Consider the following 27402-nt stretch of genomic DNA (forward strand, 5'->3'; position numbering starts at 1 on the left):
TTAAGCCAACACTCTTTCAGCAAAGACACAGCTTGAAGGACACACCCTTGTTGCGTTGGAACGCCCAGCTTGGGGGAGACCGGACTGTCATATTGGCAAACACACAGTGAGCCTTGCACTGATGGAAAAAAAAGTGGCCAGTGACAAAACCACAATGACTTGTCAATATGTTTTGACCTATATTCATTTGAATCCATTTCCCAGGCGAACAGGTTGTAAAATCAGGTGTGTCATGATTGGTTTCGCATTGCACACATACCCAACACACAGGTGAGACATGCTTGGATGCAGCGGGTTGCCCTCACCAGCCGGAGGCCATTTGTTGCACGCTACGCTGCCTTCAAGTGCTATGTGGATATCGGACATAATAGCATTTGAAATGTGGCTGTTGAACTGCAAAATGGGGACAATATGACTCTTATGCAGCAATCGGTGCTCATTAATGTCAAAAACGGGGTTTTAAATATAAGCTTGTCACAGGGAACAATTTTAAAGCTGCCTATGTCATGAATATGACGTACGTATATCAGTGTTGAGATATACAGGTTTTAAGGCACTGTCACTGGGGGAGGTTCTAAGCCTTTTTGTTCAGCTGTCACTCATGATTCCACACCTTGCTCACTTGGGTAGGTGCGTTTTGGCTGGATGGACCGACGGACGTACGGATGGAAGTTTGACCATTCATTCAAAATACAGCTAAGTGTTTCAAAATTGATGATTCCAAAAAATGTCAAGTAACCTGAGAACACTTCCAATGTTTATGTAACAGCTGAAACAATAGTTCACACAAAAAACAACAAGTGACAGTGAGTTCATTTTCTGGTGAGAGAAGAAAAGCTGCCGAATCAGAGAAGGAAGCAAGAGTGAGCGATGATGAACATTACATGAAGGGAGAAGGAGAGCAATATTTGATGAGAATCCAAGAAACAAGTGGAGATGAAGTACGGAAGGAAGTTAAGTGGGAATGGTGGCGAGAGGCAAGTGTAAAAAAAAAAAGAACCAAAAGGGAGTACGTGACTGAGATGTGAGGAAGACAAGATCCAGATGTCAGATGTACATAGAAAGAAGCCTAATGAGATTTCAAAATTCTGTTAAGGTATTCAAAATCTAATATGCTCAATCTTGGATCATAGTTCATTTTCATTCATTCAAGCTCAGTGCGACACATGGAAGTCTAAGAGGGCCAGCCAGCATACTAGATGGGACGAGTGAGGGCAGAATAAGCTCTTCTCTCCGTCTGCTGTCTTTTGTCTTAATAAGGTAATGTTTGGACACGCTTCACTGTTTACAGCAGCTTACCAGACTGGGCCATTAGAGATGGCAACCAACCACGGACACACACACACACTCAGACGCACTAACACACATTGTGGTCTTATCCCACATATGGAATGGACTGGAGTCCTGCAGATATTTAACAACAAAGTAAACATGTTCTTTCTTTTCATTTGCCACAGGACGAGTAAAAAGCTTCGGCGATTGACTGCTCCAAATCCTCGCAGTAAAACAAGAAAGACTAGGTTTTGTAATTCTCTCAAGCAATCTTCATATATGAAATACTTTTCGTAGCAAGAGCCATGGTTCAAGGCCCGGACGGATGCCTGGATCGAGACTTGGGTTGACAATTGGGGTGCATTTTATATGCGGTCCTAAAAACGATGTAAAGTGATGTGACGTAAATAAGAAATAAAAAAAGGCAGTGACAATTGGGCATTCACTACATGTGCTTGTTTGAGACATTTTTTTACTCATACAGTGGAACCCCGGAAGTCAATCGCCTCGGCACTAAACATATTCGGTTTTCAACGCAAAATACTGGGAAATCTTTGTCCCTGTTCTCAGACAAACTTTGGAAACCAACCCGACTCACGCGGCTATTGTAAACAAAATATACGTACTTCGTTCCACCTGCTGTGAGTCGACGTTGGTTGGTTAATGGGGAAAACTGCTTTGGAACAAAACAGTTTTGCTTGTCAACGCTCCTTCTGGAACAAATTAGCATTATTATCCGAGGTTCCACTGTTGCACATTGTGATTTAGCATTTTGGTATGGAAAAGACAGGGACCTTCAGTGGACTCAAGTACATTGGATATTGTTAATGAACTTTATGGACACCTTCATTTGAACACCTAACCACTTACAACTTTAGAAATGGACAGAAATATGGAGCTGGTTTCCATTAAAAAGAAGGTCCACACGATGCCCGTAAAAGTTCGTTGTGAAAAGTTCTTCCGCACAAAAAATATCAAATCATTTGACAACAACCATTTGATTTGTGCACCAAAGAACAGTCATGCTAGGAAAAAGAGCAAATGATGGCTCTTGAGTATTTTCAACATAGTTAAGGTTACATAGACTTGCGCTTTGTCAAAATTATTTTGCAGATCAGATGAGATGATGCTCAGACTGTGTAGAAATAAAGTAGCTGTTTTGTGTCCATGGAAGTTCAATGACAAGTGAGAACTGTGGCCAGTTTCACTTTGTTTACATTTCATGACAGCGGCAGACCAATCTGCTTCACTTGAGTATGCGTATGTCTTGTCTGTCCTCCCAAATTGTCAAAGCAGGAAGCGCAGCGATTAGTGGTGTCGAAATTAGAACGTGTACAGGTGTCCCATCTCCGGCTGCCAGAGGCCTCGACACTTTGGTCTGTAACTCGTCTATCATTTTTGGTATTATTGGAGCAGAAGCCATGGTAGCCATAATTCCACGGTCATGTGCATGTAGTTTCCCATTCTCTTGTAATAGCTGTTAAGTCTTAGCAACGTGTAGCAATGCATTTTAACCTTGGAATGACCTCGTACTTTTTTTTTTTATTTTGTAACATCTGAACCACAAATTGGTTGAGAAGTTACAGGTATATAAATATTTCTTTTTAAAACTACTTTTATGGAGTAGACTTTTGTACTTAATATACTCAAATAAACTAAAAGTTAAAGTAAAGAGTCAAATGGAAATAAGGCAAATTAAAAATAAATTTCTCACTTTGTTTTGACAGAGTTGTCTTTCTTAAATTAAATGCTTTAGAAATTTGTCGTTTCGTTAAAATTAACTCCGAAATTCTCAAGTACAACAGAACTAGTAAGATAAAAGTTAAGAGAGCATACATAAAATTTCTCTTAAACTTTAAACATTTGGCTTTTAAGGGTGATTAACTTTTATGTCAGAGCAAGTGTGTTGTAGAAGTTGTGACAAAGACAGTAAGTTCATTTCCTGCTGAGTTTTATTTTCCATAATGTGAAATAGCCTTTTCTTATAAACATATAAACAGCATGGAGGAACATGACTATCTACAATGTCTGTACAACTGTTGCTTAACAAAAAAAAAAAAAACAGTGGGGCTATACTTTTACTCTGTCCAGTCACTGTTCAATAACTGCTTCAATTGTTGACATTTATCAACCCCTAGTCCACCAAGACGCATTGACAAATTCCACACTGCAAATGTGACAAGTGGGTAGAAGCGGTGTGCAGGATTAGTTACATGCCAACTTCATGTCAAATGACCTACTGACTGACCCTGACAAAAAATGACCAATGATAATCAAGGCACTGAAAGTACCTCTGACAATTTGGGGTGAGGATGGGTGAGGCGTGGGGAATGCAAGGCCTTCAACAAATCAAATAGAAATCGGATCCAATGCTATTTCCAATCACCTCCCTTACATAGGTGCAGATTTGGCTCTGAGCAAGATTCAGGCACAAAAGGACAAGGGCAGAAGTCAAATCAAGAATTGACTACATTCCAACTTTTCGTTGACTTTAGGATTCAATGCGCTTAGATGCAGGGGTCCACAACTTTTTCCCAAGTGCATGTAATAGACCCTTTAAATTATCATTGTCGAGCCCATCACAAAAAACAAATGCATCTTGGGTACCAATTTTTTTCCAGGGTGAAAATGTGTCTGTAAAGTGACCTAACTGACAACTGAAACTTTGTGTTTCCGGTGAATGACGAATCTAAATAAATAAACACACACACGGATGCGCGCACGCACACGCGCACGCACACACACAAGCCATGATTATAATACTTAAACGTATCTGTAAACTTTATGTAATGAAATATATATATATATATATATATATATATATATATATATATATATATATATATATATATATATATATATATATATATATATATATATATATATATATATATATATATATATATATATATATATATATATATCTCAGATGCAGCTTGAATTTCATCTAAAATGCTTCATGAATGAAAAAGAAAGAAATCTAAGACAAAAGCTTGCATTATTTGGAGTCATGTTGACAACATGCCTGTTTTGCTGCATAATGATCTTTGGCCCCACCCCACAGTTGTGTTCAAGCGTGCGGCGCAGGTCGGATGAACCGGCCCAGTAGCTTGGACACTAACGCAATTAATGCCATGTTGCCATTTCCCAAATGGAATGGAGTCTTATAGCAGTCAGAATGTCTTAAATGTAGTCGTCATCAACTGGTTCGCCGGGCGTGTCACAGTGATGGAGGAAAAGAACCACGACTCTCTGAAACACTCCTCTTTTGCTCTGTCGCCGTTCAGAGATCTCCTCGCCAATGGTCTCCATGCAGATGTCGGCCGAAAGCTGACCCTTCCTCCTCGGGGCGTAGATGGTGGCTAACGCACAACAGAACATAGTGAAAGGCCGTGGTTGTTGGGGCCGAAATTTTTGATTCCCCTTTCAAATAGGAGATGTGACACTCACTGCTCTCGTCGTCCTCAAAGTCATAGCGGGCGTAGTTGTTGGGGTTGGCTGCTCTCAGAGTTCTGAGCCACGGGAAGTCTGTTATCATGCTGTAGGGGGCACCATCCAACAGACCTGAGTAAGCAGGACATGGAGGTTAGTTCAAGTCCGTTAAACACAGCAGAACCTAAGTGCAATTACAGGATGGGTAAGGGGTATTATTTGGGGGTCTGCAACCTGCGGCTCCAGAGCCGCATGTGGCTCTTTCATCCATCTGCTGTGACACACTGTGACTTTGGAAAATTATTCTGAACTTTTGTTCAAATTCATATATAATTTTATTGTCCCAGGTGCTGATGCGCTACATCGGAGGCCAACATTTACTGAGCAGTTTCATAAGACAGAGAGGTTCGTGGGGGAAAAAAAAAAAAAGATGTTTAAAGGCTACACACATAGACTTATTTGAACGCAAGCTTCACCCAAATGTCTTTTTTTTCAGTTAAAATATTTTTTCTACAAGCAGTAAATAATTATATTCATTGTGGCAGTTGACTTACTTTTGAAATGCAACACGTTTTTGTGGTGGATATGCACAGTAAGTGGCCTTAGAAAGCTGTTTTTTCAACTGGGCATAGACACGATAGTAGAAGAAGACAAAAGAAGGAACGGGAATTCAAAGTGTGTATCAATGTAAGAAGCAAATCTTGTCCTTAAATCATGGATTGGCGCCTCGCTTAACCTTTGTTAAATTACATCTTCGGGGCAAGGAGAGACATAAATGGGCTTCCATTGGAACATCGAAAAGGACAGCAACACTGTTTGATGAATTCAACTCCACTTTTTCGAAGTGAGGTCATTGTGCAACTGCAAGTATTGCTGACTGAGTATACTCATTAGGGCTGGGTATCAATTCAGATTTGGAAAAACGATTCGATTTGATTCCCTTTGATTTTTTTTATTCAGTTAATGTCTTGTACTTTTGTTTTAAATCTTTTACTCTCTATCAGAGCCTCTTATTGTTACATACAGACATGTTACATACATCTTGTTTTCTTTCCTTTGGCTCTTATGGTGTGTTCGCTAAGGCTCAAGACTTAAAAAGGTTTTGCCCCTTCCAGTGTTTTATTTTCTATGGTAGATAGCTGAAAGTATTTAGAGTTACTGATCCCCTGCACTAGACAAATGTGCTGCCTCATCAAATTCCCAATGAGGGAATTTTTGTCCTGTACTGCAGTGAACTGTACTGGAGTTGCATTCATCGAAGGGAGTCTGAATGCGTTTTACCCTCTAGTGTATAAATGTCTCGGCCCCAGGGATATCTAGGATACTTCTTTACATCTTCTTCTGTCCTGGTGGCCTCTGGGAAGAACTCGTACTTGATTAACTCTCTGAAAAACAGATGCACAAACATAGTGAATATTCAGGCTACTCAAGCAATTATTGCAACACTTGTGAAATTACAGCTTTCGCTTCTTATTTTTTTTCTAGTGTTCCCTATTCGCATACTCACATTATGCATTTGATAGCACAGTTGTGGTCAGACCTTGAGCAAAGGTTTATTTAGGAATGTGGTCCATATCACTGATATTACTTTCTTTAATAAACTCATATCAAAAATCCACGTGAGTTCACATGTGTTTCTTAAAATTGTGTTTCTCGTCAAAGGACTTGTCCAGCATAGAGGCCACAACTTGGAGCTCAGAAAGGTTAAGAAAAATGTGACTTCCCCTGTGGCTTTTCCCCAGTGGAATGTATCTGGAAAACGTTCCCAAGGGGAAACCTAAATGGATGGCTGAGCCTTATCAGGCTCCTCTCGATGTAGATGTGAAAGAACTGAAAAGAACTGAAAGAACCTCAAAAGAACTGAAAGAACCTCATTAAGATGGACAAGCTTCTCAGCCTCTCACCATTCAGAGGAAACTAATTTAGGCCTTTTGTATCCATGATTTTGTCCTTTCAGTCATGACCAACAGCTCGTGACCATAGGTGAAGGTGAGGGAAGGAACGTGGATTGACTGGTAATTTGAGAGCTTCACCAGCACTCAGCACTTTCATCACCATGACAGACCAAGGCAGAGATCCCAGGACTGCAAACGCTGCACCAATCTACAATTCGATCTCCCACTTAATTCCTCCCAAAATACCCCAAGAAACTACAGCTCCTCACCTCAGGTAAGTAACTCATCCCCACATAGTGAGGACACTCTACCCTTTCCCGAATGAGGAACCATGGTGTCATATTTGGAAGTGCTGATTCTCATTCCAACCACTCCACACTCAATTGGAAGCACTCAAGTACAAGTTGTAGATTGATCAAAATCTCATGCTACCTCAGATAACTAATATCGCCACTGTCTGGCAGAAACCTCGCACTGGCAAAATGACAACTTCACAGTGACTCCAAAAAATGCCACCTTATTTTGAGTTCCCAGGAGCCACATTGTTCAAATTCAATTATAGCTTGTATTGCTGTTGTAAACATGCATCATTATACCACCTAAAAAAATTAAAGTGCTAAAAAAAGACCCTGGCATTGATTAAAATAGGACAAACAGAACCCAGCGGCAGCCAGTTCTTCAAAGTCCACGCTCACATGAAGCGGCCAGGGCAAAACGCCTTCAACTCCCACCATGAAAAACAACTTTGAAACGTCACAAAAGCATATGACTGTCCCACACAATCGCCCTCTTTAAGGTCTAAAGCCATGAGTAATGCAATTCATAACTATGAGACGACTTACCAATATACGATATTGATGTTAATACGAAATGGCAGCTTACACACGAGTCTACTACCGAAGCATAGCTATTTAAAACAAACAAGCCATGTAGCGAACCCTCCCATCTCCACCCTTCATTGTCTAAAAAATGGTCTAGACGTTAAAAAGAGACGACTCCCTGGTCGAGGCACTGGCCTCTCCGGCTGGACCTCAACTAAGTTGCGTTTAAGAGCGTCAGTGTTTGGCAATTTTCATCACTTTAAATTGGCTAAAATTGGATGAAAATTATAGATGAGGTGGAGACGAATTTGTGCAAAAAAAAAAAAAAAAAAAGTGACCATATTTGGACATAAACGGTTTCCACTGGACAGCGACGATAGAGAAGTATCTGCACTGCTTAAATATTTGTGGAAAAATTTAATGTGCTATTTCAAGGAAAAATAAGCAAATTCATTCTGATGAAGAAATGTGCATTGTTACAGCCCCAATTGCGGAATACTGTTGGTTTGTAAAACTTGAAGCTTATTTTATTGGATTCCTTGACCCCAAAACTATAAACTAACACCAAATTTGTCATTGTAGCAATAACAGATGGGAAGACATGATCTCCAGAGTATTCTTAGCAAATTGGCAAACATTAAAAAAAAAAACATTTCCTATACAAAGTGTGATGTAACTTGTGTTTTAGGATAAATTTATTTGAATGACCCCAAGGTATTTTCATAAGGGAACGTTTGCATCATGACTAAGTCAAAGGCCTATTTTTGAGCTAAGCCTCTATACTAAAAGCGCACAAGTGATCACAAGGGCTTGACCATTGGAGTTTCCGTTATGACAACTGTAAAATATTGTGTGACAATCAGCATTTCACATTTTTATATAGTATATTTATATAGCAAAAGTCAATCTTGGCAAAACGGCCATATTTTATAGCAAACTGCTACCGTGACAGGTTCTATGATTTTGGCTGGATCTAAACTGCAGGTCTGTACATAATCCACATTCATATCCGAACAGGTTGAATTATTTTTCCGCATTTGGAGGAGGCCCATGTTTCACCTAAAAATAACATTTTCCATGCATTTTTTAATTTACAATGCCACCGTGCTCATGTGAATTGTGTCACTTGAAAGACAAGGAGAATTGTTTGACTTCCAGCCTTTATCACCTTTTCAGAATGAATCTGGGATAGTACTCACTGGCTGATGTTGGCTATAGTGTCCATCCAACTGCGAATGCGGACCTTGTTGCGTATATTTGGAGGATTGCTGAACTCATGAACTATAGCGATGTGATAGGGATAGGGACCCTGGAAGAGCTGACGTTCTAATGCCACAGAGTCAATCTGAAAAGAAGGAAGATCCAGTTAAGCATAGAGACCATTTATTCAAGGTATAATACCAGTGCTATGAAACACAGCGGCAAAAAACGTAAACCGTACAGAACTGCTTAAAGAGGAAGTCAAGTCAAAAATTGGATTAGCAATATGTTCTATGTGCCCTCACAAGTCTAACTATGGTATTATAATTAATGTTGCATAGGTGGGATAAAAATTAAGAACTCGATTACCTGCTGGCTGGTTAGAAGCGACTGTGGCTAAAGGCAAACTATGGCAGGGTTTCTACTTTCTGGACTAAGATTTACATACAGACAGGGAATAAAACAATTCTCAAAGGTATATAGTCTTTCTAATATGTCAAAAAATATTTTTTTTACAGTTTGATTTTGTCTTCTACACTTCATCAACAAACCTAATTCCAATTAAGTTAGGAAGTTGTGTTAAACAAATCAAATCCAATTATCCGAAATACAGTAGGTGATGTTTTTTAGTGAATAACGAAACAAAAACAACAATAACAGAAAAATAATGAATAAAGAATGTATTCTGTATAAATAAGTCGCAGTGCATGACTGGACTTTGAGATGCACTGGCATACCGACCTGGTGCATAGGACGCATGTAGATGATGCGGTTGCGCTCAGGAGGCATTCTCAGAATCTGATCCAGGACCTGTTCCATGTTCAGCTTCTTGCATTGTGCATAGTCAAACCTGTTAACAATCGGAGCACTTTCCACTCGCAGCTGCTTCAACACTCGACATCGGGTAGCTTTACTCAAGGGAGACACAAGAGAAAGGAAAATTTGTGATCAAACACAGAAGTCAGAGGGGCACAGTAGAAAAATGTATTTGTGACAGTAGGTGCATTCATTGTACAGTACTAAACCCTTGCAAGTATTGTTGAATTAAAAATCGTTGACGTCGGGCAGAATCCTTGTATCTCCAAATCGACCCCAAAAACGTCAAGTTTGTTCACATTAGCATTGCGTTGTGAAAAACAAGCCATTTTCAACACTTTAGATTGGTCAATCATTTGTAAAAATAACACGTACACGTGTGGATTGACCAGTAGTAAAGATTTTTGAAAATTGATCAAATTCACCAAAATGTGACTTATGAGGGTTTGTCCTGACGGCAGTGACATAACATCCATGTTTGTGAAGTACCATGAATGAACATCATCTTGGGACAGTCTTTAAGGACCAGGTCAGTGATACCGCAGTTGGTCAGAGTGATCCCCACCAGGTTCTTACTCTTCAGGGTCAACACCTGAAAGAGTTGAGAGAACAGTTGCTTGTCAACTGCATTTTCATTTGCTACTATGATCATTTGCTTGAGGACATTATACTGACAGAGCAATTATCACTTGACATGTCAGTAAACCTACGGGTGGAAGAGGAGACAAACGGTTAGGACCATATATGGACACGTACACGGCTTCGTTTAAGTGTGTGTGCAACAGGAAAGCCTCTAAGTTAGCAACATACTAAAAAGCTTTTTATTTGTAATTTCAGTTTATGCTTAACTTTTATGAACAGCAAAAGACGTGTCTTAACATACTTTTTTGACCATATTAAAGAAAAGTAGGCTTGACTAAAGCTGCAAGTAGGGACCAGATTCCGTGTCAAATGTGACACCTAGTGGCGCAACATGATATAAGTTTGGTCAGTACTTTCAAACAAGGACGTTAATATTGGTTATGTTTTTTTTAAATACGTAAATTATACATCGTAAGATTACTCTTTATGTTGCATTTTTTGTTACATGGCAAAACTGTGGGGCGATGAAAAATGGCCGGGACTGATGCTAATGCAGATTTATTTAAACAAGGATGGAAGGTAGAAAACTCATTTTTCTCAGCAGTTTCACTTTAGAAAAAAATAACTTAAACAGCACAGAGAAAAAGCATTTCCCCTCGGCTCAAATTCTTGTTTCCAAACTTTCTTCATTTTCAAAACTGAAATCGTCAAACAGAGATAAATATTAGACAAACATAAAATGCATATTTTATACTGTGATTTTTTTCTATTAAGGAAAAAATCTATTCAAAGCTAATTTACCTCCCTTTTCTGCGCGTTCCTGAAATTAACATTTTTTGTTGTTGTTTCACAACCTGCAGCTTGGGTTTTATTCTTCATTTTGTGTTTTGAAAGTTAAATGGTGAAATAACTTATTTTGAATGAAGGGGACCATTTTCGGCGTAATAGAGGCATGGATGGAATGAAAAAATAAAAAAATTAAAATCAACCTCTACTTGGCGGATTGTGGGCATTCTTTGGAACGTAGCCCTCACGATAATGAAAACAGCGATATAATCTAAAATTTGCATCTATCATTAACCTATGCTAAGTCATCATTATAGCAATATTTATATGAAAAATCACTTCCAAAATATGTGCAAACTGCCCATCATTGCATTTCATTCGTAGCCTTGAATTATCAGTGCCATCATAAACTGAAGAATCTGCCACAGTGAAAAGACACAAGAAGTTTAGCATGCGGTTGTGTGTGTGTTTACCTGTATATGGTCATCCTCTGTCACTGGGTCCGAAGTACTGGTTGATTTGTCAGCCATTCTCCTCCTCCTTGTTGCTACCCGAGGCCTGGTTCTTGGAAGATCTGCTCATCCATAAAAACACCAGTGTAAAAAAAAAAAAAAAAAAAAAAAAAGAAGAAACATGTATCTCCATCAAGCAACACATCCCCTAATCTTATTGGTGGCTTTGACATGTTTAAAAACCATGGTTGAAAATTATCTTAATTTTTTTTTTTTCTTTACCTCAGATAATCTCGATCAAGGGTGTCAAACTCATTTTAGCATGGGCCACTTTCTAGTTACGGCTTCCCACAAAGGACCATTATGACACCCATCCATCCATTTTTCAAACCACTTTTCCTTACGAGGGTCGCGGGCGTGCGACATCCTAGCAGACATCGGGCATTAGGCGGGGGACAACCCTAAACTGGTTGGCAGCCACAGGGCACACATTGACAAACCACCATACACACTCACGCCTACAGGCAATCAGGAGTGGTCAATTGGCCTACCATGCATGTCATTGGTATGTGGGAGGGAACCATAGTACCAGGACAAAAGCCACACAGGCAAGGGGAGAACATGCAAACTCCACACAGGAAAGCCGGAGCTGGAATTGAACCCGCAAAATCTGCACTGTGAGGCGGACATGCAAGTGCGCCACTGTGCTACGGACGTTATGACAGTGACGCCAAAAAAAGGTTTAACAATCTCGTATCCATAAATCAATGGATTACTAGTTTCAAAATCAGAAATATTTTCTTCAGTTATTGTTCAAAAGGCTGTAAGAAAATAACCAAAAACTCCCCGTGTGGGACAAAAATAAAAGAATATCTAATCTATTCCAAAATAACATGGCAGGCTGGATCTGGCCCCCGAGCCTGGAGTTTGACACGCGATCTTGATAGATCTTTTTCAACTGTTTATACCATTACCTGTCTCTGGCATCAGGGATACAGAAGACATACGAGTGCAGGACCGGGTCAAAGGTCGTCTGGGTGGAGAGTTCTCATCACTGGCCAGAGTTCGCTTACAACTTGAACGCTGAGCCACTGGTGTTCGTCTGTGCCTCTGACCACCTGGTTGTCCTGAAGTCGTGTTTTCAACAGAACCTTTGGATTCTAGATGCGCAACACTAGCAGTACCAGAAGTTTGCCTTAATCCAACTTCTCTGGTGCCGCAGTCACCAGTATGTGTTCCAGAGTGGTTTACTGTGCCCCCATTAGTCCTGCCACTTCCAGTATCTCGCCTCTCAGGTCCCTGGGCTGATCCAGGTTCAATAATGTTCACACATTGGGACAGCGGCCTTTCTGCTGCCCCACTGACACCGGAGCCTTGTACTGTGCCATCCTGCCCTGGCCTTGTTGAGGTCTCCCCTGATTCTGTGTTGACGCCTTTATTGCTAGTCCTCCGACTGTTCTCGGATGCAGCCTTCATGTCAGCCTTGATTTGTTCACTGGTCACCTGACAGCTCTTTTCACAGCGACCCTCTGACGCAGGAGGCTTCACCCGATTTCCCGAGACCAACGCTGATCCAGGCACATTATTGTTCCGCCGCAGGGGAGTCTTTCCTTTACCTGGAAACACAGATACATTAAGGTTAAAAGTATACTCGAGCACAAATTTTATTGATCAAAGCAATTACCATATCACAATTTTTATATATATACTATATACTCGAAATCTGACCCAAAATGGCCATCCCCTAATCATGTTGATGGCAGCAAACAAGTTGGACTGAATGTTCTGCTTCTAACTACGAAAACCTTTTTATTTGAAGCTTAAGATCACTTAACTAGAACCCTGCGTTACATTGTTAACAAAGGTAGAATCCTAGCAAACGATTGCAGCTTTTGCTGCTGTAAATATTGAACTTTTGTGGCAATTGCGACATGCAAAATAAGGTGTTGGTAATCCATCTTTTGGCAAGAGACAGAAGAGGACTAAAAAGAAGGAACAGAAGACAAAGAAAAAGTAGTACTTATCACTGACATATATTAGTTTGCTGACAGCGAGTTTAGCATGCTGCATTTGCCACAACAACAATTATATATTTACTTATAGTACAGAGACAGCACTTTTAAAAAGTACTAAGGCTTTTAAAAAGTACTAAGTGATATAAGATTGTACACTGGGGCAGGAAGGTGTCTTCTCTTATTGGATCTCAGTACAGCAGTTGAAACAGTATCTCATAATATACTTTTGAACAGGTTAGAAATTTGGGTAGGACTGAATGGAACTGTCCTAAAATTAAAGAAATTAATTATTTTGTTACCATCGGCAATTTCAAATTTGATAGGATTGCCATGAGGTGGGGACCCTCAAGAGTTAGTCCTTGGTCCCCTTTTGTTCATCCTGTACAGTACATGCTACCCTTGGGTATTTTTTTTCCAGAACGCCAGTGTTAGCTATGCAGTCAGTCAGTCAGTCCGTCCGTCCGTCCATCCATCCATCCAACACATGTTGCCTTCTGTATGGATACTACTATACAAATACTTTTGCCTTGCCCTGTTTGTGTAACATCAAGAGAAAGTAAAAAAAAAAAAAGTGCCAAGATACAAGGGATGCACGGTTCTTGCTTCAGCCTTGGGTGCAATTTCCAAATGCCTGAAGGTATGATGTTCACCTACTCAAACAATTATACAGTACACAAATATAACAACCATGGGAATGTCTATCCATCATGCTGCTCAGGAAGGAGGAGGAAGTTCTCTGACCCAGAGTTGAACGCACTTTGGTTCAATATGTGCACGTGCACCCAAGAACAAAAGAAAAGGCTTTGCATAAATGCTGACTGAAGCTGGTAATCCACCAAGAAACAAGTACTGTTGCGACATGAGCTGAAATGTCACTCTGCCAGGACGAAGCAATTATTCCAAAAGGAACACACAAAAAAAGCCAAAGTAAAGTTTGAAACTGCAGGGGTGAAGAAAGGATATCTAAAACATTTCACCCAGGTCATACACTTTAAAGGCAATGGTACCAAATACTGACGAAATCTATGTGAACTTGTGACTTTGAAGGAAGTACTGTCGTGAAAATTTGTCTTAAACATCCTTCTCTCACTATTTAGGCACTCGGCAAAAATAAATAATTTTGGTAATCCTAATTGACCCAAAACACGTAGGGTGCTATTTTGGTTGACTGGCACCTGTTTGTGATAATAATGGTCAACCTTCAAGGCCATTTATAGAATCGAACATGACAACCACGCTGAAACAACTGATAAGTAATCTGTATTGTGCAGACACCTTCTGTGCAAGAAATAGGTTGCTGTGAGCAGGAAGTTGCTGGAGTTAGTCTTGAAACGAGGCCTTCCTCCTCCTCCTCACTGTCCGAGTCAGAGAGGATTAGTGAGGGCTTGGGAATGGCAACCCCAGGAGGTCTACACTGCCGAACCAAACCACTGGGACCTAGGGAGGACATTACAAGTTACATTTTCCAATACAATTTAAAAGGAAATAAATAAATATAAGTATTAGTTAACGTCAATGAGATCAAAATAACTTGACTGGCAGTAATTATAATTTGGTTTATGCCTAATCCAATGAAAGGCTCCAGACTTTTCTTTACTAGGGGCACAATGACCACTGTGCAAAAAAGGACAATATGATGCTGTGGATTTTTATCAATCTGTTGTGGCGAGTGCCTCCCTCCTGGACAAACTGGTGAGGAAGGTGTGTTCTGTTGTGGACGCAAAGCTACTTGATCTGAGGTCTGTGGCAGATCAGCGGGTGTTGGCGTTGTGCATCAAAGACAACCCCAAACATCCACTGTACATCACCGTCACTGGGCGGAGGAGTAACTTCAGTGACAGGCTGTTGACACCATCTTGCTCCACAGAAAGGCTGAGGGGATCATTTCTCCCCCATGCCGTAAGACTTTTAAAACTTGACGTGGAGGAAAGGGGTGCGTTCACGGTCATGATCTTTGGCAAATACATAACGTTTGTTGTTATTTACATATTGACACTCATCTGATGACTATTGTTTATTTATTTAGTCACGGGTGTCTAGTGCATCTACTGCAGATTTATTCTCCTCTCTTATTTTGTTTGTCGTGACCAATGTTCATTGTCTAATTAGCTATTTATTTATGTATTTAATGTTAATCAATTATTGATTTACACTATTTTGCATGTTTGTACAATATATGTAGCTACAGCATATCTGTTCTTTAACCTGTCTTGTATGCCCACTGTTGGGTGTGGAGACGGCTGGTAATTGAATTTCCCCCCGGGATCAATAAAGTCTCCATTCGTCCATGCATCCGACTTAAATAATGATCTCAATCATTTTCACATTATTACTGATAAATGAATTTAAATATGGAGCAGAAGGTTTTCAGCAACAAAAGAATATTCAAGAATAGTCATTATAGAAAATAAAATGTGCAAATTTGCTGGTTGGAAGTAGATGAAAGTAGTCGTAGCACTGTCTCAAATTTTAGGGCTAGAATACATTAAGGAGTTAGTCTGGGGCCCAAATGACAAGAAAAAGTTGCATTTGAACCTGCTTGCTCTTCATCACCACTAGATAGATGTGGTGAACCAGCTGGATGACTGGGTCCAGGAGCGCCATCCCGATCTGCTGCCACTGCCATGTCAGCTCCTTCCAACTCAATTTCTGGCTCTGCCCGCATGTTCTCCTCCACATTGTCTATCCCGTTGACTTCCAATGGTGCTGTGGGAACAAATTGCATCATGTCATGTTTTCAAGTTTCACTTTTATTGGTACCTTTTGTAAGAACTTACAAAATTCATTTTTGTTGCGGGCCACATTGTAGCTATGGTTTCCCTCGTGGGGCCATTAATGTCTATCTTATATTCGCGCATACACACAACAGAATCCAGCAACTTTCTAATTCATTTTCAAAGTGAAGTTTTAAAAAATATGTTGCAATATTTCAATGTTATTAAAAGGGAAGACAATTTACAATTTTGTTTTTTTAACAAGAAACATTGAGTTGACACACGTGTCGCCTTTGCGAGCCACCTTGAGTTTGACACCTGTGATTTAGGGCAATATTCTTGTACATTGAGGTCCTCCTTTCAAGTACACCATTCCAAATATATGTGCATTCTCCTATCCAGATGTTTGACACTGTAAGCCACAAATTAATAAAACACAAAAGACAATTGATCCACTGATGCCAGTGCTGGCTACCTTCATATCATAGGAATGTGGACTTTTCCTTCGACTTTGGGAATGTCAGTAAAATCAGTGAAAAAGAAAGCATAATTTAAAATATTTTTGTAGAGGGTAGTGTGTGTAAAAAAAAAAAACTCCGTAGTTGGGGCACTCAAGGTACTAGGGCTGCATTAAATCAAAGTGAAGCATAAGAACTTGACCAAAGTGGCATGTAACAGCTTCATTTAATTTCTCTACGTAATGGAGAATGTGGCAGAGACAGACACCTTTGTAAAACTGAAAATCCTGGCTTGAGACTTAACACAGCTCGCTATTAATCTTGCTTCATAGTACAGTGAACCCCTCAGGACATTATTAAACTGCTATATGATAACTTACTGGGAATACTGACTTACCATTGTGCTGCTGCTGATGTCTTTCGATGTTGTAAACAGGTGGCGGTGGTGGAGGAGGAGGAGGAGGCGGAGGAGGAGGGGGGGGTGGATGTGGAGGAGGAGGAGGAGGCAGATTGGCCTCATTGTTGTTGTGGTGATGGTGGTGGTTATTATTGTTGTTGTCATTGTTAGAGTTTTGGTTGCTGACCAAAGCCGAGGACACACCAATACCAGTTCCAGCACTCAGGCCTACTCTGGCACAACCCTGAAAAACACAAAAAAACAGTGAGCATATGCAATCCATGGGTGTTCAAGGAGACCTAAATGATGACACACATTCAATGTTTTTTTTATTATTTATTTACCAACTACAGTCATTATTTTTAACAAAAGTAATGCTGCATTTCATTTGTAAACAGCAACTAAAGTATTAGAGTATTATTGTAAATTGGAATGACTGTAGTTCTCATCTCTGCTGAACAGTATATTGTTATAGTGGCTCAGATGTAGGGCGCTAAAATTTCCTCCTAAAAAGGGGGAAAAAAAAAAAATCAACAACTTCACAAGATTACAAATGGTAACATGAAACACGAGAATGCAGTTTCTGAAGAAATTGCCTGCGAAGGCTGATAGGCTAAATGGAAACTTGTGAAATGATTTGAATGACAGGGAAGGATATACAATGACTGTGAATGAGATGAACATGTTGAATCAGTTAGAATCTGTCAAAAAATCTAGAAATTACAAAAGAAAAATGGGGAAAACCAAACATGGGTATTTTAGGAAGGCATAAGATGAACAGTTTAAAGTTGGAACGGGTTGAATTGGTCAAAAAATGTAGAAATTAGAAAGGAAAAACTAATTACAAAACTTTTTTGGGGGGGGGAATTTTATTGGGAAAATGTTGATAAGTATTTTGGTACGTGGCAATGGGTAACATGAAACGGGTTCAATCTTTCTGCTTTCATGTTCTGTTAATATTTTTTTTAAGAATATACAGTATTTGTTAACTATCTACTGCCATAGTTTGTGTTGTACAGTATATTGACTATTGCAAGCCCAAATTTGCTCTCTGATGAGATAAAGCGGTAAGATTAAGTGAGCGCAAATATGTATTTCTGAAAGGACCGCATTACCTTTGGTGGTTCTCGAAACATTTGGTCCAGACATATGAACTCTAAACTGGGCACTGCTTCGATGAACTGGGAGAAAGACTCCAGTTTGATAGCGTGACAGCGTACCAGTGTGAGGTCAACAAGTCTGCTCCATCTGGACTGATCTGAGGAAATGAAAAAAAAACGAGTGTTTTACTGGACTAATGAATTCATAGGCCATGTGCATCCATATGTAAGGAAAGTTTCTCTGACAACATATGTTTACCTGTAATCCAATGGTGAGGGTTATGAAGGTGTGGACAGTTGTAGATGAGCAGGTATTTTATATTACTAAATACCTCATTCACCACTTTAATGCCGATATCAGTGATGATGCCTGGGTTCTCTACCACATCAGCCAGACCATACTTCACCAGCTCTGAATGACTCATCTTACCTATAATGGAAGACACAAACTGCTTTTAATTATGTCCAAAACAAAGAACCAAATATACGAACAATATGTGGACAAACGTGGACAAAATTGTTGGTACCACTCTGGTAATGAAAACCCACAGTAGTCAGAAATAACTTGAATCTGATCAAGGTAATAGCAAATCAATGTTACAGGTCAAGATAATTATTTCTAAAAACAAATTCAGAAAGCAGGCCTAAACAAAAAATGATGGCATCCCTCAAAAAAATAAATTGACCAACCAAGGTATGTCTTCTAAATAGCAAACTTGTAATCAGTCAGTCGACTTATTTCAAGGGTTACAAGTAATGACTGTGCTGTTTGGCATGTACCACATCAAAATATGGACCAGAGGAGAACCTGATGTTTATTTACATTTAAAAAACCAGAAGCCATTCCTCTACAAATGTGATTGCACTTTAGTTTACATATTTAAATGTTCAGATATTAAGATGTGATACAGTTTTTGCATGATTTGAATGAGGCAAAATAACATGCTTTTTCTCTCGAATATATTGTTATAATCATTTGTTCTGTAATTATTTTCTATTTTCTGTATAAGCACAACACTGTTGTGCAAATAAAATGATCAATTCATTATTTACTTTAATTATTTCATTAATTATCACTAAATACAGCGTCAATCAAATTCTTATCACATCTAATATCACAGGATGGAGATGACATTAGAAAGCATGAACTAACATTGGAGTAGGAACTCATCCACGTATCCAAGATGAAGGGTATCAAACTGAGGAAACTCTAGTTCAGCCATCTTGAGAGCTGAGAACACTCCATCTTTTGTTAGTGATGGCTGGATACGTAGCTCATGAAGTCTGTTAAAACACAGTGAGGCAAATGCAGTATTTAGGGTTAAGTCGTAGATTTTCAGACCAGATGTTTTACAGATGGCTATATTTTGCAAACCAGGTAAAATATATCACAGAAAAAAAAATTAAAAAAATAAATATATATATATATATATTATATATATATATTATATATATATATATATATATATATATATATATATATATATATATATATATATATATATATATATATATATATATATATATAGTTCAAAACAAAACTGACTCTTTTTTTAGATGGCGCTGAAGATGTGCATAGTGTTGACAAGTGTTTATTCTGCGAGGCGTGTGTGACTAAAGACCTGCGAGCAGCAGTAATGACAAGGTAACCGAGGTCCACTTCCAGGGCATTTTTACAGGCTCCGAACACAATGGTGTGGAGATTCCGAAATCCTCCTACAATGACATCACAATCAGCTTTGTTATGCAAGTACTGAATGGCAGAACACAAACAGAATCGGGTTTCTTTCTGTTGGCATTTCAGCATTACCCTACAAATGGGGTATAACAGCCCAGGTTTCTTTTACAGTTCATTGAACTGATCAAATTAATACCCCTCTTAAAAAAAAGTTAAATTATTGACCTGAACAACACTAAATTGCTCTTTGCGTAAACACATTTCCCTTACCTGATCTCCAGCTGTCCTCCACCACATGTTGGATGAGCCCTCCAAGGAAGGGAACTCTCACCAACTCTAGCTGCTCAAGATTTCGGGCTGAAGCTAAACCAGTAACCAGGGGAACGTATTTGAGGGAGTTGGTTGGACCTGCACAGTTCCGCATGACAAAGGATCTCAGGCTGACACAGAGGAACTCTTTAAATGGCTGAGGTTTGGTGAGACGGACCCACTTTAGGTAAAGGTGGCGCAGCATGGACACACAAGGGATCTCTGGGACATTTACACCTATAGCAATCAAAGAAAATATTCAAATAAATACAACTGTCCAGCAACAGGTTTTTTACATTACCGATGTAGAAACAGTCAAAAGTTGCCGTTTTATCAAGAACATGCAGACTTGAAGGAAGCAAGAATACAAACGCTCCTATCTCACTGCGGGGTGAATATTTAACCGTCGGCGAAGGTAGAAAGAAAAAAAAAAAAAAAAAAAACGGTGGCGAATGTCTCGCGACCATTTGCGACCTTGAACCAACCCTGACATTGCCTTAAAAAACATTCGCAATTAGTCACAACTCAGTGGGATACGGACGGAACATTCAATGACAAGAAGGTGATTTACAGTACTTAGGTCTGGCTCAGTCTGAAATGTGTGCATACGTGCAACATGCTTAACAATACTCAATCCCTACTCAAGATATAAAAAGTAAAACAAGTGTTTTTATTCTTGCACCTCACTCACACTGGGTGCGGAACAGCTGTGGTGCGGTTTCTCCACGGAGGACCGGCGACTACAACTTACACCAGTGGCAATCAGCTGTGTTGCATCTGAAGAATTGAGTTATTTGTAAACAATAGCCATCTTTTTTCCACATAGATACGCTTTTGGGACATTATTCCCGGGACTTTGGCTCTTCTAAAATAGGTAAGTATGTTTTGTGTTTATATAGTGTTATTTTGTCATGTTTAATTTATTTTGAGGTCTTTTTTTTGCCTTTTAAATGTCCGTCTCGTGCAAAGTTATGTAGTTAGCTGAAATGAACGGATGAATGAATGAATGTAGGTTGCAGATATGTGATGTTTTCGTGAATTAAAAGAAAAAACAAGTGCGCTGAACGGTTTTATTTTGAAATATGCTGGATCCACCTTGTGGCGACCCCTGAGGGGAAAAGCCGAAAGGAGAAGAAGAAGATACTGGATCCACCTTGGACGCCGATGCCCAATTTCCTGTCTGAGCTGTGTAATTTCTTCAGCTTCATCAAAATACGCTTGAGTCGTCCAGAAGAAATAGATGGCTTGCGGAAGGCAAGCGAAAGGCAGCAATGTTCCGCTGGTGCACCGCAGCTAGTGTGAGTTGATTTGTCGACTCCAGTGCTTTCTATTCCTTGCGGCGTTCGGCGGAAGACTGCACCAACAGCCGTTATGCACCCGGTGTGAGTTAGGCGTTACTCTCGTTTTACTTTACATTGGACACCTCCCTTGATTATGCAACACCAAAACTAATGGGAAACATAATGTAGACATGGAAGGTGTGCATTTTGGTTTCCTGCTCATTAGAGTTAGATCATTACAAGTTTTATTTTAAAAATAAGACTTGGGAGAAAAAGTAGTGGACAGCATGTGTTTTTTATAGACCAAGAGATACCATCATCTCTCAGCTTATCATAAATATTACTGCATTCTCAGTTATTTTAGCAAACTGTTTTATATAAACATTGTTGTGGAACGCCATACTCACCCACAAGGTGAAGTGTCTGGATTTTTGCAGTAATGGGGATGATTAATTTATTCTCAGCTGGAATTGGGAAAGCCCCGTTGCGATTGCGGAACTTCCCAAGTATGTGAACCTGTGGCATGTAGTTCCAAATGGCTTCCACCAGCTCAAGGTGGGACGTCTCAACACCCTGAAAAAAAGGTTCAACATGAGACAAAGATTGTTAGATTTAAAATTTAGAACAAAACAGCATTTTTACCCGTATGTTGCAAGTACATCACGCAGTTAAAATTCTATAAGGAAATGTTATGCCATTACTTTAAACAAACCTACAATTTGTTTAAACGGATGGCATAAATTTGCAGACTGACCAGCAGACTGGGACAGGCTTGGAGTGCCTCCACAACACCAGGTATACTGAACGCATCGTAGCCTCTGACTCGTCTCCTCTCGAGGTATCGGGGGTGAAGGCCATATAGCTGCTCCAGGTCGGGCATCTTCTTCAAAAGAAGCAAGAAGCTGCTATCTGTAAAACCTTAAGCCCAAAACACATTAAAAAAACAATCAAATTATTTTGTCAAGCTGCTTTCCTGTTTAGAAATACCTACTGAACCTTTACTACTAGTGGACAACTGATGATGGTTTTAAGATGCAGTTTAAAATATCAGGCCCACTAAAGTTTACACTTTGTACATTTTTGTTTGCATTGTTTTACAACAAAAAAAATCCCTTCTAATTCCTACATTATTTGACCGATTCAACCCATTCCAACTTTGAACGTCATTCTGCAGCATTCCCCAAGTATTTATTCAGCTTCTTCGCCTTCACACGCAATTTCTCTAGAAATCGCAAATTCTACTTTGTTGATCCTATTCTATCGTTACGTAAATATTACCCAGGTTTCTGCTGCCAAGTAGGCATTGCAAATAAGAATCTGTTCTCAATTGCCTAAACAGGGCAAAAGGGCTTTTATTTATTCAGCACATTTCTACTTTCAAGGTAATCAAAGCATTTTAACACTCGCTCCTCATTCTCCTACTGATGATATAGCACATGGGGCAACTCGGAGTTCAGCATCTTGCTCAAAGATGATTGAACACTGTCACGGAAGCTCAAGATGAAATCTATAACCTTTGAGTTGGCAGCTGCCAAAGCCACCATCACCCAACAAAACAAACAAAAAAGAAAACAATTGCACCAACCACCACCAGCAATCCTTTGTGAAAGTGTGTACTTCCTGCAATTTAAATGAACATTGCTTTTATGACTTGGCACAAAGGGTCTTACCTGAGGGCATATATTCCCACCAGTGACCAGCACAAAGATCCACTACTTTGATCACTCGCAAGTACAGGGTGACAGCTTCTCTGAGCTTTCTGGAGAGACACTCCATGCATATGATGTCCTTCATAGGAAGGTACCTACAAAAGATTGTATGACTTTCAAATTTATGGCAATTTTCAACAATTTAACAAGATAAACAATGAGTTGCATTGATCATTAACCTCATGGAGCAATGTCATTAATGAATTTCATGAAGTATAAATAGTTAAATGTGGATATTTACAAGCTTATTGCAATTTGGATCAGGGTTTCTAAAGGTTGTAGGTTTATGCAGGAGCATTAATCAAAAAGTGTTTATTGTGCATGCTATTGCGAGCTTGTTTTTGAGTCTTATGTGTACATACTATTGTGAGGCTTCATCTAATAAAGGAACGTTATGATTTTTCATAGCATATTCATCAATTCTGTTCGCAAAAAGTCAAAGTGTGTGTAGAGGTGTCAAAATTAATCAATTAATGGACAACAAATGGATTGTCGAATTAATCGTCTCATATTTTCAAATCCGAGTAATCATTGAGAGCTGTTTTTTAACTAAAGATACAGGTAAAGGTACAAATCCCCTGGTTTTGGGCTATCAAAAAAATAATTTGTTGATTTCTATAGTATGTAATAAAAGCAAACTGATTTATCTTTTGTGTTTAATCAAAATGAGTCATCTGATTTTACTTTAGAAAACAATGACCATTCCTTGTGTGATATTGCTTGGCTGCTTAGTTGTTTTTTAAATCACAAAATGATACCAAATAACCAACAATAATTGGTTAATACCAGTAATCTGGGATCCAATTTTATTTGGATTAAAATGCTTGAAAAAAACTTTTGTAAAAAAAACAAACAAAAAAAAACACTAATCTAAATAAAATTGTATCCGATTATTGGATTATAACTGTCAGAATAAGCAATACTAAAAATATTCTACAGTGACAGCCCTAAATGAATGTAGTCTTATAACTTCTTAATTAACCACACTACATACTGCAGCAATCAGAAATAAATATACAACACAATAATGGTACTGTGTGATTGAAAAGGAAGCCTACCTGAATATATGACAGAGAACTTCATGGGACAATTCGTTGATGTAGTCTTTGGGCTCATTTGGCCTCAGAGGCACTTCCCATCCACAGCTGGCCCCTAAAGGTTGAAGTTTAGAGGCCTTCCTCCTTGGACCCATTGCTTCAATGTTAGTGGTAACTCTCAGAGGCATTTAATTTCCTCCTTTCCACAGACCGATGATTATTTCTCGGGCGGCACTCCAGGTTCTAACTACCAAATTACAGAAGAATAAAACATTTATTGGTAAAGGTGACAGAAACAGAAACAAAGTATACACTTAATTTTCCCTAACTATTTCGGAAAGTGATGAGTTGCGGTGCAACAATTTCACAAAATAGACAGGACTGGACCTGTCACAATGCATGCATTTAAATGAATGGAAATGACAACTGCAGAGGAAAGATCAACAGTTTCCTTATAGAAAGAAGAACAGCGAGATGCACTTTGTTCATTTTTATCCGGTAAAAATGCTGGTGATAATATTATCACCTGTTGTTGTGATTGGTCAAAACAAAAGTTTGGTTGGCATGCTCAAGTTGCTGCATCGCCCCATCATCTCGAAATATTGTTCTGTATTTCCTGCCTTTCCTAAGCAGGTCACAGTGGAGCAGTCCACATTGATACTGTGGAGAACTTCTTTAAGTGGATGCATGTATCAATCTGTCTCTTGCCAGGTTAGCTATGGCCTGCTGTCAAATAATTTCGGCCGTGCACTTGTGTATTGTTCTATTTGGGACAAGGGAAAAATGGACACCTTTTCTGTAAAACTGACAATGTGCTCTTTGCAATTCCCATTTCGACAGATTAATATTTCCTGGCTGCAGGGAGGATTTGTTGGAATTAAAAGCAGAAAAAGAAGGTACACAGTACGTTAAATCAGTATTTGTAATTAGAAAAAAACCAAATGCCCGGACAAAATTTAGTTACCAGGGGGGTATTCCAGAAAGTGGGTCATGTGAAAACGCCGAGTAAATTAAACCTAAAATGAGGGAAACTTTGAGCTATCCGTTCCAGAAAGAGAGGTAACTTAAACTCTGGGTCAGTTACTGCGGTAACTTACTCTGTGAACATAACCTGCTCACTGGCAGGTTTACTACAAGATTCCCAGAGTTTGTACTGGTCTGCTCCCACACAAAATAGGCGGTTAATCATGGATTGGCCATTCATTCAAAATCTGATTGACATCAAAGCTGTAATAATTCGAAACGCTTTTCAGAGCCAGAGAATCTTCCGACCCAGATTAGACGTTTTATCATGTTATATATTTTCAAGCGCTACTGCTTTTCTTTGAACAGTACAATTTATCTCAATAACCTTCTCCAGGCATGAAATGGCCGATGGTGTAGTGGAACACTCACCTGTCTTGTATGAGTTCAATTTGTTTTTTGTTTTTGCAAAACCCTTTTCCGGCCATATATCTCCAACCTCACACACTGCGGACGCACTCCCACCAGAGCAACCTTTATGCATAGCACTACTTTTTTGGCAATCGGCATTTCCTTTATAATATCGGGGATGCAGAGCATTACTTTTTTTCTGTTGGCTGAGCAGAACTCAATGTTTGTTTTAAAATAGTATTTTATTGAGTGTTGGTGTAGGCTACAGTGTCAAATTTTAAATGACTTCAACAGGTAAAAAACAAATGCGTTTGTGTCAAGTATTAATCCACAAAGTGTAGAACTAACTGAAAGGACTTTGGAAAACATTTTGCTTCGGGTTCTTATTATTTGAAGTAGCTACTGAATTAATATCTTAGTTTAAATTAATATAGATTTTGTTTGATAGTCCATTTAAAATAATTAAATTAACATCAAAGTGATGTGCAATCACAGCCTGCTTCCAAGTCCTTTTTTCTCCTGTTGGATTGCACCTAAATGAAAATCCGATTTCATTCCCATGTAAATTCATAACTATAGGCTACGCTACGATCTTATGGTTAAATGTTACATCAATTAAATAGTACGTTCAAACTGATGCATTGACTCGGGCAGCAATTTTCTCATGACGTCTCTCTCTCCTTCGCTGCTGCAGCTGTATTAGAAAAATACGTTCGTACTCGCCGTAGGCTTGCATAAGGACCTCCAACTCCATTGTGGTTAATAAAATAAGGTGATCTGTTTTTCCTCAATTGTCATGGTGACTCGTGGTATCGTGGCTCGATTGATTATGGCTTTTTATAGGAGTTGTGCATGCGCTTAACTCCAGGTTGACATACTCGGAGTTGATTGAACTAACTTCTGGACCCGAATACTCAGAGTTTCCCATCTCAGAGTAAGTCAACTCATAGTTCAGGGATAGACTCAGAGTATGTTGAACCTGCTTTCTGGAATACCCCCCTGAGCTGGAAAATAACGCTGACTGAGTTCAAGATTATTGGTTGTTTACATCTTCATTTCAACTGTACATTTAATTCGGACAATTTAAATTTTTCAGTCGTGAAAGAGTTTTAGGGTATACCTTACGGTTATTTAGTGATTAGCTGGATTTAATAAGTTGAAATACAACCAAGTCATAGCAACAACAAATTTTACTTGGATGTGGTTTGGGGACCATGATCCTCTGCCATACCTTGCTGCATTGCTGTACATGTTATATTTTAACAAAGAATTGTCCCCATAGATTGAATACCAAGAAATAAGCTCTGTGCCCATTCTTAAATCGACATCAAACATGCCATGTCATGTGTGTGAAATACATGAAAAGAGAAGACAACAGCAGCATGGTGGAGCACCAACAAACTAAGCGAAGTCACGACGTAATTTTGAAGCAGTCTCGCCAAAGTTTTAGGCATGAAGTACGAAGCCGATGGTGGGAAATCTGCGACCAAGCGTAAACACGTTTAACTATCGCTGAGGTCAGCCTAAAAAATCTCTATGTCTTGCTTGTCAACGCAAGCTGAACAAAGAACAATATATTGCACAAAGCATATAAAGATTGCTTCATACCGTGTGGATCAAAAGCAAACGGAAAAGGTCTCTATTTATACAACTGTCAGGTTAATTCATGTTATCGATCAAAATCAACCTGGGGTCTTTAACAAAGCTAGCCACTAGTTAGCATACCCACAGCTAAAACTGTATACACAAGCAAAACCCAAGTCAACGCTGTCCTGTTGGCATTATTTTAATGACATACCTGTTCTTTTGCTATCCATCCCGCGACCGTATTCATGTTCGATCATCGCGTGAACATATCGGAGATGCTCATACGAATGGAAGCACAACTTAACTTCTTCCCATGCGACTGTGGACGGTTGTCATTTCCTGGATCCGGATCACTTGGTCTCCATCAAGCCCCGCCCCTTGGTATGCAAAACACACCGCACGCTAAATCTTTGCGAACCGCGTGGATGGATGGGTGGATGGATGGATGGATGGATGGATGGATGGATGGATAGATGGATGGATGGATG

The 27402-nt window shown here is 39.3% G+C and overlaps 1 protein-coding gene and 1 long non-coding RNA gene across 3 annotated transcripts; one reads left to right on the forward strand and one right to left on the reverse strand.

Annotated features, from left to right (window-relative positions):
• Nucleotides 1–678: 678 nt before the first annotated feature.
• Nucleotides 679–2176, forward strand: LOC148404085 (uncharacterized). The gene is made up of 2 exons (XR_015861413.1): nt 679–1260; nt 1458–2176. It is a non-coding gene; the product is annotated as an uncharacterized LOC148404085 (long non-coding RNA).
• Nucleotides 2177–3206: 1030 nt separating this feature from the next.
• On the reverse strand, nt 3207–27296 carry fbxo38 (F-box protein 38). Of its 2 annotated transcripts, none has more exons than XM_088384054.1 (21): nt 27126–27296; nt 23975–24196; nt 22878–23011; nt 21962–22125; nt 21615–21780; nt 19889–20164; nt 19563–19656; nt 19094–19224; nt 18200–18370; nt 17956–18098; nt 16841–17084; nt 15807–15977; nt 14547–14708; nt 12231–12872; nt 11278–11378; nt 9926–10028; nt 9362–9528; nt 8620–8765; nt 5986–6089; nt 4723–4836; nt 3207–4634 (listed from the first exon to the last, which is right to left on the reverse strand). In XM_088384054.1, the coding sequence occupies exons 2-21, from the start codon at nt 24139–24141 to the stop codon at nt 4456–4458; spliced, it is 3579 nt and encodes a 1192-aa protein (XP_088240180.1). In that variant the 5' UTR covers nt 24142–24196; nt 27126–27296; the 3' UTR covers nt 3207–4455. The 2 variants fall into 2 exon arrangements, with proteins under 2 accessions (XP_088240180.1, XP_088240170.1); XM_088384044.1 differs by having other exon boundaries at nt 23975–24200.
• Nucleotides 27297–27402: the final 106 nt, after the last annotated feature.

This window comes from Syngnathus floridae, chromosome 1 (genome assembly GCF_059516105.1).
Source record: "Syngnathus floridae isolate MCC-2025c chromosome 1, RoL_Sflo_1.0, whole genome shotgun sequence".
Taxonomy (NCBI): Eukaryota; Metazoa; Chordata; class Actinopteri; order Syngnathiformes; family Syngnathidae; genus Syngnathus; species Syngnathus floridae.

Coding starts and splice junctions, on each gene's coding strand:
- fbxo38 (XM_088384054.1), bottom strand. CDS start 24,141: ATGCCTCTGAGAGTTACCACTAACATTGAAGCAATGGGTCCAAGGAGG. Junction 11,379..12,230: donor ATCCCTGATGCCAGAGACAG/GTAATGGTATAA, acceptor ATGGATGAGCAG/ATCTTCCAAGAACCAGGCCT. Junction 4,635..4,722: donor CTTTGAGGACGACGAGAGCA/GTGAGTGTCACA, acceptor GTTGTGCGTTAG/CCACCATCTACGCCCCGAGG.